The 18,842-nt window shown below is 35.3% G+C and overlaps 1 protein-coding gene across 3 annotated transcripts in view; it reads right to left on the bottom strand.

Moving 5' to 3' along the window:
* Csmd3 (CUB and Sushi multiple domains 3) overlaps nucleotides 1-18,842 on the bottom strand; it is a 1,148,052-nt gene that overhangs the window by 219,100 nt on the left and 910,110 nt on the right. For all 3 annotated transcript variants that reach the window (XM_006993205.4, XM_042265493.2, XM_042265494.2), the window contains one exon: nucleotides 17,899-18,015. In XM_006993205.4, the coding sequence (XP_006993267.1) occupies nucleotides 17,899-18,015 (117 nt within the window). The remainder of the gene's footprint in view (nucleotides 1-17,898; nucleotides 18,016-18,842) is intronic.

Raw genomic sequence — 18,842 nt, 5'->3', positions numbered from 1 at the left:
GAATCCCAAAATATATCTGACCTGTTCATGTCACGAAATTTAACAGGTGAAGATGTTTGAATTAGCAGAGATATTTATTCCATTAAAACCAGACATATACATTTACTTACCTGTCATCAGAATAAACAAATAACATATACTGCTTATCACAATGTAGGTCAGTGAAAAGAAGTTAGAATTCATTTTTTCAACTTAATTTTAATAACTATTTTTTGCTGAACTGAAAGATATAAAAAATCTACTACTTTAAGTGTTTTGAATCATTTTTTGTCTTATCTTCTGAATTGTGAATGAAGAAACAATATAGAGAAAAAATGTATAGTTAAAAATAATGACTAAGGGGGGGTGAGGTTATTGCAAATAATAGTTAAAATTTTCTTAGCACTTGATATATGCTATGAATGGTGCTAACTGTTCTAAAATCTCTCCACAGAAGTGTCTCATTTCTTTGTCAAAAATTAAGAATCTGGCATAATTATATATTCAGTTTAGAGAAAAGTGACATGTTACTTTGTGAAAGTCATAAAGTAAACAACCACACAAGATAACAATCTACATCTAAGTTTTATTCCCTGGAGACACAGAGCAAGACAAAGGGGTCACAACAGACACAACTGAAATAAAGCCCCAAGGAAAGATTTTCCCAGGATTCTTTGCAGTACTTGCCCTTTAGTGACAGTGAAATCAAGACCCAGAGCTTTTTAGCTGATTTCAAAGTTAAGGCTTGACTATTTCCTTTCACCAAAAATAAATTAAATAAATAAATAAGTAAGTAAATAAATAAATAAATAAATAAATCTAAATGCAATAAAATCTAAGTTGTTAAGGAATAATTTGCATAAAATCACATAGATTTTTTTACCTCAGTGGAAAGTTTTATCTCTTTTTTAATTCTTGCAAGTCTGAGGAAGGGAAATTGTTAATTAAAAAAAAGAAGATAATTCTCAAAGAATAAAAAATTAAAGAAATACATTTTTAGATTATTTATAATATTTAAAATGGTGATAAAAGTTATTTAACAACAAACAAAAAAAATTTTTTGGGTGACCAACAATCCTTCATAAAACCATCTTATCCCAACCCAGGATTATTGGGAAGCAATAAGCTTTCCAAAGTATTAGAAATAGAAACAAAACTTTAAAGCAGAAAAATGTGTCAGAAAATTAAGACCTGAAGGCTGTAAATGATAAGTGATAGAAAGCTGTAAGGCTAATGATCAAATGATAAGTTATGCTTTGTAAATAGGACACTTTTATTCTCACCAACTTCATTGTCAAGTAGGAAGTCACAGAAAAATGCCTCCGCAATTCAGGAAAGAAATCAAAGAATATGCTTGCTGAATGATAGAATATAGCAAATTGCAATAGAATTGCAATCACCAGATGAATAGATCAACAATTTGCGGCTCAGATTTCACTAAATAAGGAAGGCTAGCATACCTGTAGCTGTTTCTCAAGTGTGGTAAGCATTGAAGAAACTGGCTCTTTAGAATTCTGTGAACAAGAAAACGTGTGTGCTTTCCGGGAAGGGAAGAAGCCTATTTTATTTGAAGACAACAAATGTAACCAAGTACTTGTTCAGTCCAAAAAAGGCCCCATTTAACTAGTTTCCATAAAATACAATTCTTCTTCTTATTTGCCCAGGAAAGAAAGTCCTAAGAAGACCACAACCAACATGAATTGGAACCACGTGATGTTGGATACAAACATCCACAGGAAGACAGAGGTTTCTCAGTGTTCACAAAAATCCGTGTGTTAGAGTAGGATAAAGAAAATCAGTACTATTTTGTGGATGAGATCATGTTGAGAGAACAAGGGACATGACTGGCGTGACAGGTGGTAAGGTATACAGCTAAGAGTGTATGTCACTCACATAGCTATAAATGTCCTTTTATGGTTAGTGATACTCTTTAGGTTTAAAACAACATTTCTGGAAACAATTCCTCATTTAATTATGAACATTCTGTTAAAAATATAAAACAAAAACAAGGAATAAAGCCTATAAGGATGAAAGGCAAAGGAAACCCTATAATAACTTACTGCTTAAATATAAATTACAAATGGATTTCTTCTTAGAAACTACATGTTCATATAAAAATCATACAGAACTCTATATTGTCAAATGTATTTATATGGCATGAGATATTTCTGGTATCCACAAATGTCTCCACCCTCAATCCACAAAGCCTGACTCATATTCTTTATCTATCTCACCTTACAAAAGAGAAGACTATTTAGGTAGCTACTTGTTTTTGGAATTCCATCATAAGGTCTGGACATCAAAAGTAAACACAATTAGAAATATGTTCGGTTAGTCGAGGTAAGTTTTTCTTCTGCTTTCTTCTAGCTGTACTGGGAAGGAGGAAGAAGGAATTCCCAGGGTTGAAGAAGAACTTGTCACTATTGTCCCTAAAGTGATAATCATGATTATATTGGCTGTAGAGATGACTGCTGCATTTTTAGTTTTTATAATATAGGTGATCAGATCAAAGGCTTTTCACTGGGCAGGGAAGTGCGCAACTATGGAACCACGTTCCTATCCCTGGGACTTTTAATTTTGGCAAGAAATCTGAGTAAGCACATATTAGTAATATAGTCTCATAGAGACTTGGCCAATCATGTTCCTTAACATAAAGGTAAAAATGATGGAGCCACAATCTGAACATAAACAGATTTCTAAGGCACTGTGGTGGTTTAGAAGAAAATGTCCCCCTCATGAGGTATGGCACTATTAGGAGATGTGACCTTGTTGGAGTAGTTGTGACTTTGTTGGAAGAAGTATGTTGCAGTAGTGGTGGCCTTGGTAGTTATACCATGTAGATATCCACTTTGACTCCTTCATTAATCTTGTGATGTATATTTGCTCCTTCTGTTAATGGTTCCTCACAGTTTCCTATTTTTCCTTTATTTTCATGGTCAGTGGTATAAATGGTCATAACTGTGTCTTTTCTGACTTTATTTGACAGGTGTGACTTTTAAACTATTTAAACAGTATAACATAGACATAAACAAGTAGGAGAAGAACTGGTTAAGAGATACTCTTAGTTACAACAATGTAAAAATGAAAAAAAAAGGTTGAATGTACAAAAAAAAATTTAGAGTCGCTCAGGATATCTGACAAGTGGCTTTTTGCGACAACCTGGAAATACTTTAAAATTCAAACCTCAAGAATATCTGCCACAATGTATGCAATGATTACTACCCTGGGATTGACTACTGCACCATAGGACATGTTAATGATGCCAATTCTGCAGCCCAGCTTCACTAGCAGCATGTAGCTTCAGTCTAGAAAATGGTTAATTAAGGCAGAGGGAACTTGATAAGCCCTCATTCAATTGATTTAAATGTAGCATACAGAAAACATCATAGTGCACTCTTTGCTCCAGGGTAAAGCCCAATGTTTTGCTCTTTAGCCCATGGAGAACCATAAATCATGTTCCATGTGACTACACTTTACTTTGTTGCTCTCTCTAACTGCAAAGTCCTCCTCTTGGTATCCAACAATTACTAGTCCCCTAAGACTCAGGTACACGAAGTCCCATCTGGCAAACGTTTCTAATATGTTTGCAATACTTTCACAATTAATTTCCAGGTCTCCTTCTGTGTTATGATTGGGTTCTACCAGAGCTTTCTCTCAAATGGAAGCTTCCACATTTTCCCCCAAATGTCCACATTCTTACACAAACTGCTCAGTTAGATTGTTGCTTTCCTGTGTTCTCCTGAAGGGCCAGAAACTACTGCTGTAAGGTCAGAATCTAAATCATAAGTGGACACAGGCACAGGCTTTGAGTAAATAGTTGATTTAGTGAAATACTGTCACTTACAACCAATTTAGTGAAAGACTGTCACTTACAAACCAATTTAGTGAAAGACTGTCACTTACAACCAATGCAATGCAGATCTATACTCATAATTATGTTATAATTAGTAATAGCACATTTCTATACATATAGAATTAAAGAAGAGATACAACCTGAAAGACTGTGACTTACTACCAATTAAATGCAGATCTCCACTCATAATTATGTTATAATTACTAATAGCACGTTTCTATATATTTAGAATTAAAGAAGTGATACAAAGGATTGGTTGGACAAATGGAAATGAAGCCATTATGCTTAAAATATAAAATAAGTACAGAAAATAATTATCTTGACAGTCAAAATAGTTTGTTCAGGACAAAATAAGATATATAACTTTTAACATTAAAACATTTTCAAGAAGACATAGATCTTTGATTCACAATAGTACCATTGATTTCTAATTACTAATTACTAATGCTCACATACTGCTCTCACTAGGTTTTTTTCCAACTTTGATTTTCAGTAAAAATATTTTTACCAAAATTTTAATTGGTAATACTTGTCATAATAGGTATTATACAAGATTAAAGCTCAGAACATATTCCTTTTATAAAATCCTTCAAAAAACAAAAACAAAGAAACTCTGACAGTTAGCTAGCTTATTTTTTAGTTTACACAGATTCAGTAAATTTGGAAAATATCCCAGCTGCCACATCTACTTTTGAATTTCCCCTATTTAACAAAAGCAATGGACCTTAAATACTAACAGTTTATATAACCTATGGGGGAATCCTTTTTAGATCCCTCTTAAGACAGAGACTTAAACATTCTATAGTACAATTCATAGCAGTCATTAGTCTACCAACCAAAAAATAAGTATTCTGATCATATAACTTATTTGCAATATAGGCCACAGAGTTTTCAAATAGATGAATTATTGTAAAATGTAAATTCTGTTTTTTTTAGAAGAAAGGAAATAAATGAAATCCCATGACTCATCAAGAGAAACACATTTTTAACTATATCCAGCACTGGATTCTGTGTTAAATACTTAGAGATTTATGAATCATCAGTTGGGTAGTCAAAAGTGACAACTATGAACCAAATCAATAACAGGTATGGCATGATAATTCTAAGGATGCAGTAGTGGAATACACACATTGGCAGCAACCAAGAGCTCTCAAATTAGACTTAAGACCCACTCAATAAGAATGAGGCTGTGTTGCCGGGCGGTGGTGGCGCACGCCTTTAATCCCAGCACTTGGGAGGCAGAGGCAGGCGGATCTCTGTGAGTTCGAGGCCAGCCTGGTCTCCAAAGCGAGTTCCAGGAAAGGCGCAAAGCTACACAGAGAAACCCTGTCTCGAAAAACCAAAAAAAAAAAAAAAAATAAAATAAAAAAAATAAAATAAAAAATAAAAGAATGAGGCTGTGCATGTTACTGGACACCCAGCTAACCACTTAGTGCTTTAGAAGGCATGGTTATTGGAGGAAAACCTACAACCACTAATTTACTAAACCAGCATGATCTCTAACAACAGTCTATAATCATTTTTCCTTATACCCACAAATAAATATAGTCTTTACCCTTTATCAAGGAAGTTTTTCTTTGTAACAGATGGAGACCACTACAGAAACACACAATCAATCAAAATTCAGAGTTGTGGAGCCCAGGTGTAACAGAAACATCTACAAAGCACTACTGCACCTAGGGTTCAGGAACCACCATGGAAGAGTGGTAGAAGGATTGTAAGAGCCAGAGGCAAGGGGAGTCTGCTGTGAAACTGTATCTCCTACTAGTATCAAAAGCTACATACATTAAATCTCACTATCATGACTACCTAAATGACAACAGAATAAGAAAGACATCAGTGAATAGTTCCCAAATTTACACAGGGAAATGAACATCAATTAGTGTCCTGAAAACATAATACTGGTAATATTATACAGCCTGAACATGTTATATTTAAAATATATATGTACATACACACACTTGTACACACACACGCACACACACACACACACACACACACACACACACACACACACACTTATGCAGGCATGCAATAACGAATGCTAAAAAGAAAGACGCATGAATTTAAAAGTGATTGTGGAGGAGTTTAATGGATGGTTTGGAGAGAGCAAGAAGGGAAGGAAGGAATGCTGTAATTAAATTATAATCTCAAAAATTAATAAACACATATAAAATAAAGTGAGAACTATTTCATGTTTACCGAAGAGACTGAATGTGACATGCAGTGTATTTTATGACTCATTTATCTTCTATCTTAAATTGTCATGGCAAAACTAGTATAAATGTGAGTCTGCACAACAGAATAATGAAATGCCTAAAAAAGGCTACATGTGAAGACTTCTCCAGGTATAATGCCTCCTCCATAAAAATGTTTTCCATAGAAGTAATACATGAATAGACAGAAATATATTTTTTTTTAATTTTCATTATTTTAAATATTTGCACACACTGATTTCTTGAAGGGAAGACTAGCAATTTTATTTTGAATTTAAAGGTAAGTTTAATTTATGTATGTGACTGTTAAGGTTTTCTCAAAAGACTATTTTGTGCCTAAGTGCCAGTCATGGAATCTGGCAGAAAATTAACTTTTTAGCGTTTATACTGAATTGAAGACCATAAGGAGCCAGCTCAAATATTTATAGCCCTTTCAGGACAGCAGTGGAAAAGGTGAGCATAAACATTGGGATTAATCTTCTACATTAGAAAAGAAAAACAGAAAAAGAAAAAAGTGAAGTGTGTCACAAAATGTTCATAGGATTTTATAGGCATATAAGAGATTCAGATAGAGCTTGCAGTCTCTAGCTATTTATGGAAATTCCATAAACCCATGGGCTTCTGTGAGCTGAGTTGGATGTCAGAAGGCATGGTGATACTTTTATAATTTTCTGTTCTGCTTTCTTTTCTTTTCTTTTTTTTCTTTTTTTTTTTTTTTGGTTTTTCGAGACAGGGTTTCTCTGTGTAGCTTTGTGCCTTTCCTGGAACTCGCTTTGGAGACCAGGCTGGCCTTGAACTCACAGAGATCTGCCTGCTTATGCCTCCCGAGTGCTGGGATTAAAGGCATGCGCCACCACCGACCGGCCTGTTCTGCTTTCTTGTATCACACTCTCTAGATTTGGAAATAGACTTATACAGGGAGACCAAGCTTTGGACCATAACAGGTAAAAAAGCAAGAACCTAGTTCATAAGCAAATCAGAATTTAACAAACAAACAAAATCCTTAATGTGACCTGTAATATGCATACAGAAAGAACACAGAACAAAGAAATCTGACAAACTGCAGTGCAAACAATATGTTAACTATACACATCAAGAATGGTATTACAATCCAAGCATCATGGCACATGCCTTTAAACCTAACTAAGGGCAGGTGTGTCTAAGAGTTCAAGGCCAGTCTGCTGGACAGATTGAGTTCCACAACACCCAGGACTACTAGAGAAATCCTGTCTAGGAAAACTAAAAAAATAAAAAATAAAAAAATTGGAAGGCTTAAACAACTTTTCAAGGTGATATATCCACAGATAAAGGACAACACATAGACTACTATTTCATATCATTTTCCATTATTCCACATGGTCTAGGGAGATTGCTCGGCAAATATGCATTCAGGCTGCACAAGAATGAGGACCTGAGTTTGGATTCTCCACATCCAAGTAAAAAGCTAGATATAGCCATACATTTATAAATCCAGAGCTGGGTTGGCAGTAATGTAGAGACAAGAGGGCCTTTTAGGCTGGCTGGCCTCCGTGTTCAGTGAGAGTTGTTGTCACAAGGGAAAAAGATGAACATCCATAGAGAAGGGAACCTTACATTCTCCAGTTGACTCCTCATTTGTGGGCACAGGTCCACATACTGCCACCAAACATAAGCACATAGAGTACATACACACAAGAACAAAACCAAACCAAACCCCAACCCAACCCAACCAGTCAACCAACCAACAACCAAACAAACAAACAAAAATTAGAAATTAAAACCCAATCTGCAAACAAACATGGGTGATGGACTACATCACTGTGGTGAATTATAAACTTCTATATGAGGAACACAACTAGCTTCATGTCACTGTACCATAGTTTCCAATTTTCTTTTGAATTATTAAGCATCAGTTGTTCCCCTAACTGCTTAAAAACTGGAAGAAATGTGCAGCAGTAACACTGACATCTGTCACATAATGACTGTGAGCAGACATCTGTCATGTGAACCTGCGTTAGATCAAATGACAGTCACTTTGAAAATTCATCTAATCACATTCTACAGCATGCTATAGTCATTTTCACTGTAAATTGAAAGGGAATAATTTTTGTTTGAAGTGGAATGAGAACACAAAATATGATAACAAGGGAAAATATTCATCTGTAGGTAGATAATGTGCTATATGAATTAGTATCTTGCTCATTTTGCCTAAAAAAGGCTGAAATGTGTTTGATGTGTGGTTGCTAGCAGTAAGGCTCTCTCCCACTACTTATTTGGAGCCCCAAGCTTGGAGAACTGACTAGGAAGCCTGAGGATTTTCCATCGGGTACAGCGGGAAGTTTCAAACATGTAGGTCCTCAGGTTCACACAGGTTCATTCAAACATGAATAAAAATCCCCAAGCCAAGATCCTTTTTTTGCTCTCTTGTGCCTTTTGGGAACTGTTTGAGAGTTTGTCCTAATGAAAACTCCAGACTGTGACAGTGGGGCTTCTCAAGGCAAGGAGCGTGACCACCCAAGGTATTTTTTTCTTGGTTTGCCATAGTAACAGGACTCTGCTGTTTGCTGGCAAACTTGCACATAGAGCTATGCTGATGAGTTCTCGGAAACATTTATCACAGATTTCATCACTAATACTAGAGGTTGTGGAACTTTAGATGTAAGAGTGAGTTCTTACATTGAACCTGGGGAGTGTGTCACAGTTTAGACATCTCTGACTCATATGTAATCATAGTTCATAATTCCGGTTCAGATTTTTTACAGAACAGGCGCTTACCTACTGATAATTTGTTGTTTTTGTCAAGCAGGCCTTCCTCTCTTCCATTGGAAATTCAACAAAAATTATGACACCTTGTTCATTATATGTATTGGTAGTCGATCAGTTGTATGGAAAAGTGCTTATATTGCTGAATTCTAAGCTGTCAACTACAAAAAGCTGGTGTTTTGGGAAGATCCTGTGAGTGTATTTGGTAATTCCATCACCTGGGACATTGTTGCTAACAAGTGTTCTTTTTTAAATTTTTTTTTGCTTATAAAGCATACCATTTGATACCCTCATGGTACAACTAGGGACTTTATTCAAATTATCCTCAAATGGAGGGGTTTATACCCTACAAGCAAGCACTTCTATGAGGGGATCCTTAACCTTCATGTTACTACCTTGAGTTACAATGGAGTAAGATAATTATGAATATGATCAGAGTAAAATAATCCCTAAGAAGTATAAATAATTGTTGCCCAAAATAATTCAAACAAAAATAAAAAATAAAAACAAGTCAAAACAAAAACAAATACATAAAAATGTTGGCACAAAATTTGGAAACAGAAAATTGAAGAACCATAATTTTACCTACTTACTAATCTAAAGTATACTATAAAAATTTTAAAAGTGGAATTATAAAATACCCATCATATTTTCATACATCTATAATACAAGTTTAGAATTAATATTACCTTCTATTGAGACATGCCAACTGGCAAACCTTTGTGGCCTTAATCAATAGGGCAGATCAGATTAAAGATATTCATGGGAATTCTCCTAAATTTAAGCAATGTACACAACATGCTGTACAATAGTTACAAGTAATAAAATGGTAAATTAATATGCCTCATTTTAATCTTCAGAAAGATTGCATTGAATAAATATCTCAGTCGCTATGGACGCTCTGGCCAAAATATTAATAAATTAAATTAAGCTTTTGGTACTTGTAATAAGCTTGACAAATTGGGACTGCTATAGATCTTTACCCTCAATTAAAATAATTAATATAGCCAAATGTAAAATAATATAAGGCCTTTGGAGACTAAAATTCAATATCTAAGACTTACTCAGAAAAGATGAGGCGGTTAGCTTTATAATGTAACCACTTCATAGCATAATTTGTCTATTTTAAAAGCCAAAGTAAATGGTGTCTCCAGGTAGATTGCTAAAGAATTCCATGTCCCTGCCCTTTTAGAGACCTTTTGGCAATGTTCTTAAAATTATTGAGTACAATGTTCAGCTGATAAATATTTTGCTGCCATTGATTTGATTCATACGTTGTTCTTCTTGTCAATGCCAATAGCCTCTAAAGCTCCACATTTAATGACCACCATAATACATTCATTACAGGAAAAGCTTCATCCACCTTTTTAAAGGTCTTTAATGACTAGGATACTGAAATTGCCTCTGCAAAGCAGCCAAAAAGATAACTAGCTCCTATTTCTTGTGACACACAGGTCAACAAATCACACTTTATAACATCATTCTACAAGTATCCTTATTTCCCACAACTATTTGAGACATCCTGATAGTCATAAAAGTGTTCCCCCCCCAAAAAAAGGGAGGTTCCAGTATCCAACATATGAGGAGCATTGCCTCAAACTCTGAGAATTATTGAGAATTATATAGTCATTCAGACTCTATCACTATCAAAACCAAATATTGGCTCTCTGAAATGGAAACCATTCTTATATGTTAGCCAAACTTATTCCCTCTGTCACATCCCATTAATATGTTGTATAGCCTTTCATGTCCTCAGGCCTTTACAGGTGGTGACAGCTTTCCAGGAGGTCACCCTACTTTGAGGACCTCTTAGTAACCTGAAGAGCTCCTTGGGACAAACTAAGTGACCAGCAAAACAGTGTCTGTATACTATAGAGATTATGTAAGCATAACTAACACATGTAGCTGTTATATCTGGACATCTGCTACTTTATTACCTTATTCATGACACCCTTGGAAAGAATCTAAGGGCGAGTATAGGAAGCTGAACCAGTGTCATTTTTTATACATGATGCCCTGGTGAACAGTTAGTCTAGTCCATTTCCTCTTACATACCCTAGAGCCATTACCAAAGTTCTGGTCATATGTAGTGGGTAGCCATTCCAACTGTGATCTGGATGTTCAACCCCCATTGAGGCTTCTGTCACTGTCACACCTGCAAGGCGGGGCCAAGAGAGGACCCTGAAGACCGAGATCTGGATGCGCCACCCCTCTTGGTTCCTAGACCCTGGATGCTGGAGGTAGACCAAGCAGAGTTCTCTAGAGAACACTGCCAGACTACGCTACATCTTTCCCAGACCCTGCAACCTATCTATCCCTTCATTTGTAAGTTATGCCACTAAATAAACCTCCCTTTTAACTATATGGAATGGCCTTAATAATTTCACTAATTGTCATATAATATTGTTCATGGGGGGCAGGCAGCTCCTTTCCCCTTTTAAAGCTTGGTCTTTATTAGGTAGACATCCCTATAAATGATTTCCTTCATAGATATTTAATATACCAGTCAATCAAAACCCATTGATGCTTTGCCAAGACACCCACACACTCAATGGATAACTGATACACACATCAATGATAGGGACCACGGCACTCATTACACCTATCATAGGACATGATGCTCACATGTTACAAAGGGGCATTTAATGAAATGTTCACCTTCCTTACCAATTTGCAGTTCTATGCCTCACAAAGTATCACTGTATCTTAGTCTAGTTCCAACCTAACAAAATGAAAAAACCACAATCCATTCATGAGTTTAACAAGGATGACTTGTAATGAATACTTAGAATCTTACTGAGGTCTTAACCTCAGACACTCAAGGCTAGCTCCTCCCTTGTCTCTTGTCCTATATCTGAGTAGGCTGAGAGGAAACCCTGGGTGCACCAGTAGGAAGTTTGTAGCAGGCTACTGAACCACAGTTATGCCATCTCAGGGAATTATTCCTAAGAATACTTTAAGTGCTAAAACTATCGTGTCAAACTGGTAACTGGAGCAGCCCTGAATTCCTGTATGATGTGACCCTGAGGTAAAGGTTACCTACCTGACCATTTAACTCTTTTCTCTCTGCTTCTGTAACAATGCTTGATTTCTGTATTGTCACAATTTCATTTTTGCCCTTAAAATTTCAAACCAGCTGGAGATGGGGCTGCTTCCCACTAACCTGCTTGGAACAGTCCTGGTAGAGGTCAAGAGTTTATCATTGCTGAGAACTTCACAACAGAAAAAAAAAAAAAAACAAACAAACAAAAAAAAACACCAATATAATGATTTACTCTCCTAAGTAGCATACAGAAAGCACCATGAAACAAATTGGCACTAAAATATTGGAGAAATAACTGACAATAAATTACTGAACTAAATATAACGACAGGAAGCTATAATGTAAATTATATAAACTATGCTGAGCAAAACAGGACATTTTAAACTGCATGTAGATTTATCACAAGGAACATGGCCCAATATATGGGTGAATTTTAAAGTTATGTATCCACATTTCAAAGAATTCCATTTAAGCATAAAAAACAAGGAAGTTTTGCAGTTCTAAACCACATCTGCATACATTAAAATGTCCAAATGCTCAAAAAAAGTAATGCATGTGCACACTCATGGTGGTATGTGTGCAACTTAGTTCTATTCTCTTATTTACTTGCCTTTCAAGTTCTTGAGAATGCTTTGTTACCAGTGGCCAGCTTTCACAGCCTAACAGTTTATGCATAAAAAGTGATATGATACTGCAAAAAACATGCTGTACATCATCATCATCATCATCATATAATTATCCCAGCCCACAGGTCTGCAACCACTATGCTTAATCAATATAATCAGAATTAACGAGGCATTTGTTATCTAATTACAGTATTTTCAATACAACACTGTGATAATTTATGAAATACGAAAGTAAAATCTTAGTGCTGGGCCAGCAATAAGGCTCACCAGGCAAAAGCACTTGCCATCAAGTCCTAGTCCTGGGAGTCAGCATGGTGGAAGGAGAAATCCACCTCTTGCAAGTTGTCCTTTGACCATTCTGTCTATGCTGTGGCACAGGAGTGTGCACATATATACACATACTATTATTATAAATAACTATAAAAAATAAATAACTGCAATGACACTGCAAAATTTTAATTCTGTAATATAGATAATAGAAAAACAAATGTCTGCCATATTAGGGTTCTTGCCAAAAAAAAAAGTCTATATAGATAGCCAAAAGAAAAAAAAAATAAAGACACTGAAAGCTATTTAAAAGCAAACAAAAATCCCCAAATGAAAACAAACCACAAACTTCTTTGAAGCTGGAGGTACTATAACATCCTTGTTATTGAAAGAGTGGGATATGCAAGATAGTTGATGCCCTTTTGGGCTGCAGAGTGAAACCCTGTCTCCAGTTACAGGAACAAGAAAATGCAGGAAAGATTTTTGTGGTTATATTTTATTTGTGCTGAAATGTGGTGATATTTTATTTGTATGTTAATAAATAAAGTTTGCCTGGAGATCAGAGGCCATAACCAGCTATAAACAGAAGTCAGGCAGTGGTAGCACATGCAGTAAATTATGTAAAGGTAGCTTATATTTTACTGTCTTGATTAAATATTGTCCCCCAAACTTTTATCAATACAGAAGCTCAGAATATAATCACACATGGAAGGTGATCTTAGAAAATTTAACTGGTTAAGAAGCAAAGTGATATGAGATTGATTTAGGCGGGCCCTAAATAATGGTTATTATTATGATCCAACAGAACATTGTCAGAAGGAGAGATGGACAGGGTTCCTAAAATGTCCCATTGAGGTGAGTGCAACAGTTATTCAGCTATCAGCCCAGAAACCCAACTGTTGCTTAGAGTTACCATAGCCAGGAGGATGCTTTCCCTGAACCTGAAAGGTGTTTGTGACATCACAATATTTTACTGTCAAATGTCTAGCATTCTAGAACTAAGAGAATTAATTTTTATTGCTTTGAGCTATTCTGTGTGTAGTGCATAATTCCAGCAGCCTTTGGGAACATATGTACCGTGCTTACAGAGAATTCCTCAGAAGGAAGGAGATGTTGACTGAGGGATGATTAAGGTTGGAAAACAGAGACAGAAAATGGTTCGGATGGACCATGTACAGCTAACTCTGTGTGTAACTGCTTATGGTATAATTGTAAAATATTCCTTTTCATGGAAACAGAAGCTCAGGTTTTCTTCATTTCTGTCTTCTCCATCCGTAAAGGGTTTTGTTTGCAAACTGCTACTACTCATATCTTCAGCTTTGCCCATGTGTGGTGGGTTTTGTTGTGTGTGTTTTTTTTTTAATTTTACAATAAAAATGTCAATGTCTTTTATCCCGAGAAAAATCTAAAAACAAAAACCAAATAAAAAAGAAAAGAAAACTTTGATTTTTTGACGCAGTTGTCAATGACCCTATTCCTGCTTAATTTTCCAGCTGAGTTTTAGAATAGACATCCCTACTCACTAACCAATTCTACTCGCCCCACTTTCCAGATCATCGGATTCACTTAGGTCCCGATGTTCTGTTATAGGTTTACATTAATAAGTTACTTTCTCTTTGACCATGCTAAACGTCCTGTCACCTTCCACAGTATCTCACCTATATAAAAGTCAAAATAAGAGCTGGTTTCCATATGTTCTCACTTAATAATGCATGAAAAACAAAGAAACAAAACTATAGAAAAACAAACAAAAACACTTGATTAAAAATGGAAAGAGGAAGGAAAATTAAAATACACTTTGCCAATAACATTTTCAATCCTACAGTGATATAAAATAGCTTTAATGCTATAAAATAAAGCAAAACAGCAGTAAACTATCCAACTGACCAAGAACTGTTATCTTTAATGGAAGTAGAACTGGGATCCTAGAGTATAAATATTGGTAAATTGACCTAAGATATGAGATTCAAATTAAAAGTGATGAGATTTTTGGAAACATTATGAGTTGTCAATCTTCTAATCCAGAGGTAAAGGAGGATACATATTTTCAATAAGCAAACTCAAGTTTTGTGCATATTTATTCTAAGTGAATTCAACTGAATAGCAGGCAAAAACACACAAATGATCATGATTGGATAACACATCTGATGAGAAGCACACCAGCTCCTCTGGTGTCATGTGAAGCAACTGTCTTCTTCTCTTACACTGAAGGAAAACTGTCATTTTAGGCTTATTGGGAGATAACATGGTATATTCAAGATCATGTAGATGATCTTCTATGAATAACATAGAACGTTTTCCCTTTAAAGCTTTTACCTCTGAATTTTCTCCAAGAGTAACTATTTCAGAGCCTCAACTCCTGTTCAAAAGGCAGTTGCTACAAATGAACTGAGTGAATTTGACAGATAATGTGCTAAATGATTTACGAGTCAAGTTCTAAGAGCATTCCCGTATAAAAGATATAACAGAAGGAATGATCGTAATTTGAAACAAATGACAGGAACAGAGAAAAATGTGAGAAGTGAATGTGATAAAATGATAGCAAAAATCAATAAGAAATAGCTCAATGTGGCAATAGCGGGGAATTATGGCAACGTGAGGATGAGAGCAGACAGAGGCAAAATAGGAATTTGATTTGTAGGAACCACTGACTACTGTTTCACCATCTCATACCACAGTGCAGGCAGGAAGCTGTAATGATTGGTGTGGTTTAATTCCACAACTGTTTAATTACTGTTTCATTCCCTCAGTATGCCGTGAGGCACAATTAGATGAGTACATATTTGAAAATCCGATATATATATATATATATATATATATATATATATATACATATACATACAACTTAACTATTTCACTTTTTAAGCCATGTGAATATTAAGAGCTAATTTAACTGAAAATGTAGGTCATTTGATTCCTTCACCTCTTGGAGGGAGAAGGTCTAGTAGGTTTGGAGGATGTCCCATATAAATGTGAATGTAAACCAATGTGCATCCATGTCTTTGACTTTTTGTCAAGGATTTGCTCACATGGTGGGCTTGTATTAAAAATTATAATACAAGCCCACGGTTTATACAGCTATCACCACTATTTTAAAGATGAGAAAAGTACGGCTGGCTGAAATTGTGATTTTTCCAGCAACTATGACAGATGTGAGCTGCAGAGCTGAATCTGAACCCAGAAATCAGGCTCTAAACTGTCATTCTCCCACCGAGTGTTTTTGAGGATGGTGTTTAAAAGACATACTTTAGATACACACATCTCTTTTCCTTTTCACAGCTCTTTCCTTCCAACAGAATTTCCATTTCACAAATAAAGAAATTGGGACTCAATGATATCATTAAATGTTCCCAAAGAGAACAAAGGGGATTGAATTAGAATTCAAATGTTTAAATTTATATATAGTTTAGAATGAATATGGAACATTTATAAAGTAAAATCATTTTTATCAATAAACCAAAGTATACTTTATTTTATCCACTGATAACTCAAGATTTATTTCCCACAACTAGTTTTTAAAAACTAGTCATGTTTATCTCCATATGACATTATTTTTAAGCTAAGAGAGTTAAATTCAATTTATATTAATCTGCCAAAATAAAGATTAAGTTAATTAGGAATTTATTCAGTAATTATTATTTCAATCAATTTTTCTTTCTTTCCTGAAACATATACAAACTATTTTCAAATATCTCCATGGTGACCAGCATGTATACATTTTCAGAAAATAAAGGGCCTCGTTCTTCTCTTTTTAACTCTTGCGGCCACAAGTCTACCCCCACTGAGAATATAGTGGAGATAATCAACAGCTTTCACAGAGAACTCAGAGAGCCATGCCATTTCCAGTAAAACCATTGATAGGTTTTTCTCAGCAGCCATGTAAGAATTTTTTGCATTTAGGATTCACAAAATTCTATAAGGCAGAGGATGGTCTTGAGCATAAAAGGCAATGCCCATGAAATTCAAACCCCTACACAAGAGGATCATGTTCTTTCTTAAAGGTCACTCTCCACAATACCGAAAAACTCAAAATTGTTTCAATCGATCTGGTAGGCTAGGTTGAAGAACTACCTCACAGAGTACTGGAATTGACATCTTGCTAATGCTAGCATAGCTCTATCACTATGATAAAATGAAAGGATAAGTACTTCCTGTCTGACGCCCATGTTCTCAATTAAGTTGAAAGTCTTAGACTAGATTTAGAGGTAGAAAAGGAGAATGCATAGGTAGCATCTGGTTTTAAGAAATTGGACTGGAAGCATCAGCTTATTTTCTGTATCAGCAGCAGAAATGTTGAGTTGTCATCCGACAGTTTCTACTGATAAAATCCATGTCCTTCTGCCAGAATACTGGATCATCTAGACCCAGACATTCACGGCAGCAGTTACTAAAAGTCCTTTGCCACACAGCACAACGCTGTCAATCTAAATTTTGGAAGTTTATGAATGTTCAGCCACTCTCACTCTCTGTACTGGTCATTAAATTTCTATTGCCTACCCTTGCATGAACATAGCTTAAGCTGGGACAGATCCATCTGGACCTCAGATCCAACACCATTATAAGCCCTCTAGGTGACTTCTAAGACCCACAATCAATCATGGGAATGTTGAGACAGCAAAGGACACTGTATATTCTCAGTGCTAATACAGAAAAGAGTGTCAGGTTAATGAGAGGGTCTGAAATGTTCTTCGTTGTCATTTTAGAGTTGTAGAAATTATGTTTATTAAACCAAAACACTTTGACTCTCGAAATGTGTTAATAAATTATAAGCCTGACATATGTTTTATAAAGAATTCTGTTACTGCTGAAATAGCTGCATGTTTAAATTTATGTATATATTGCATAGCAGATTTTGTTATCTGCTCCAGTAATTTCTCATTTTATGTAAACCCAATATGAAGGCACTTGGAAGGTTACTGGATGTTCTTATTTTTAAAAATTAAAAACAATCCTGTTTTCATTTTTGTATTGTTGTTCACCTGTATACTTGACTGTTAATTCAGATTAAATAAAATGACCTAAATTTTAACACAAAGCTACCACCTAAACAATTGCAGAGTAAAGCATTTTTTGAGCAGTAGATATTCTCATGAAAATTGTTCAAATACCATGTGATGAAAATCAAGCATGTCTAGAAATGAAAGAATGCACAGTGAGATGACTGTTACTTACCAAACTCCTTGGGAACTGCTATAGCATAAACACAATTGTGTTCCACACTGTAATTTTTGGGGTAGTTTGGTGACAGTACGGTGCCTTCTGAACCTGTTGAACGACTTCCACAAGGTGCTAGTAAAAATAAAAATAAAAAAACATACTTTTTAAAAATATTAGAAAATTTAAAATCGGAATATCTTCTTGATCTATAGAAAACTGGTTTTTAAATTTTAAACACCAAACTATTTTCCATATGTATACAAGTATTTTCAGTGTTAAATATCTTAAAAAATAAAGTATTTATAAAACTTTATGAGCAATGAAATTTACTGCCCTCAAAAGCAAAGCAATATAACTATGACAGTTATTTCTAAAAGTAATAATGATGGACTTTCTTTAATAAACTTGCAAAATTAATAATATCATTATAACGATGAAAAAACACATAGGCACATAGGTGAGCTGCCAGGTATTAAAATGTTACTCAGTTACTCAGATTCTACTTAATTATGCTGCTGTCAAGCGAATTATTTCTATACAATGGCATGCATGGCTTTACAAGTACATTTCCTCACTCTAAGCCAACGGTTCTCAACCTGTGGTTTGCATATCAGATATCCTGCATATCAGCTATTTACGTGATTCATAACAGTAACAAAATTACAGTTACTAAGGAACAATGAAAATTTATTTATAAGGCTGGGCGCCAGCACAACATGAAAAACTGTATTAAAGGGTCGCAGCCTTAGGAAGGTTGAGAACCACTGCTCTAAGCATCCCCATCCACATAATTTTAGAGGCGTTGCCTCTGGCTCCTCCTTGTTCTGTCTGTGATTTATGGCCCTTGGATATATCTAGATAATCCTGCTGTTCAGCCAAGATCATCCTGCTCATTGGGTTGTGGTTAAATCACCTTGATCCATATCCCTTCTACCCAATCCCAAGTTACCAGAGTATGT

This window comes from Peromyscus maniculatus, chromosome 20, assembly GCF_049852395.1.
Source record: "Peromyscus maniculatus bairdii isolate BWxNUB_F1_BW_parent chromosome 20, HU_Pman_BW_mat_3.1, whole genome shotgun sequence".
NCBI lineage: Eukaryota > Metazoa > Chordata > Mammalia > Rodentia > Cricetidae > Peromyscus > Peromyscus maniculatus.
Note: the sequence above shows the minus strand (reverse complement) of the source record. Positions and strands in the feature narration are given on the sequence as shown.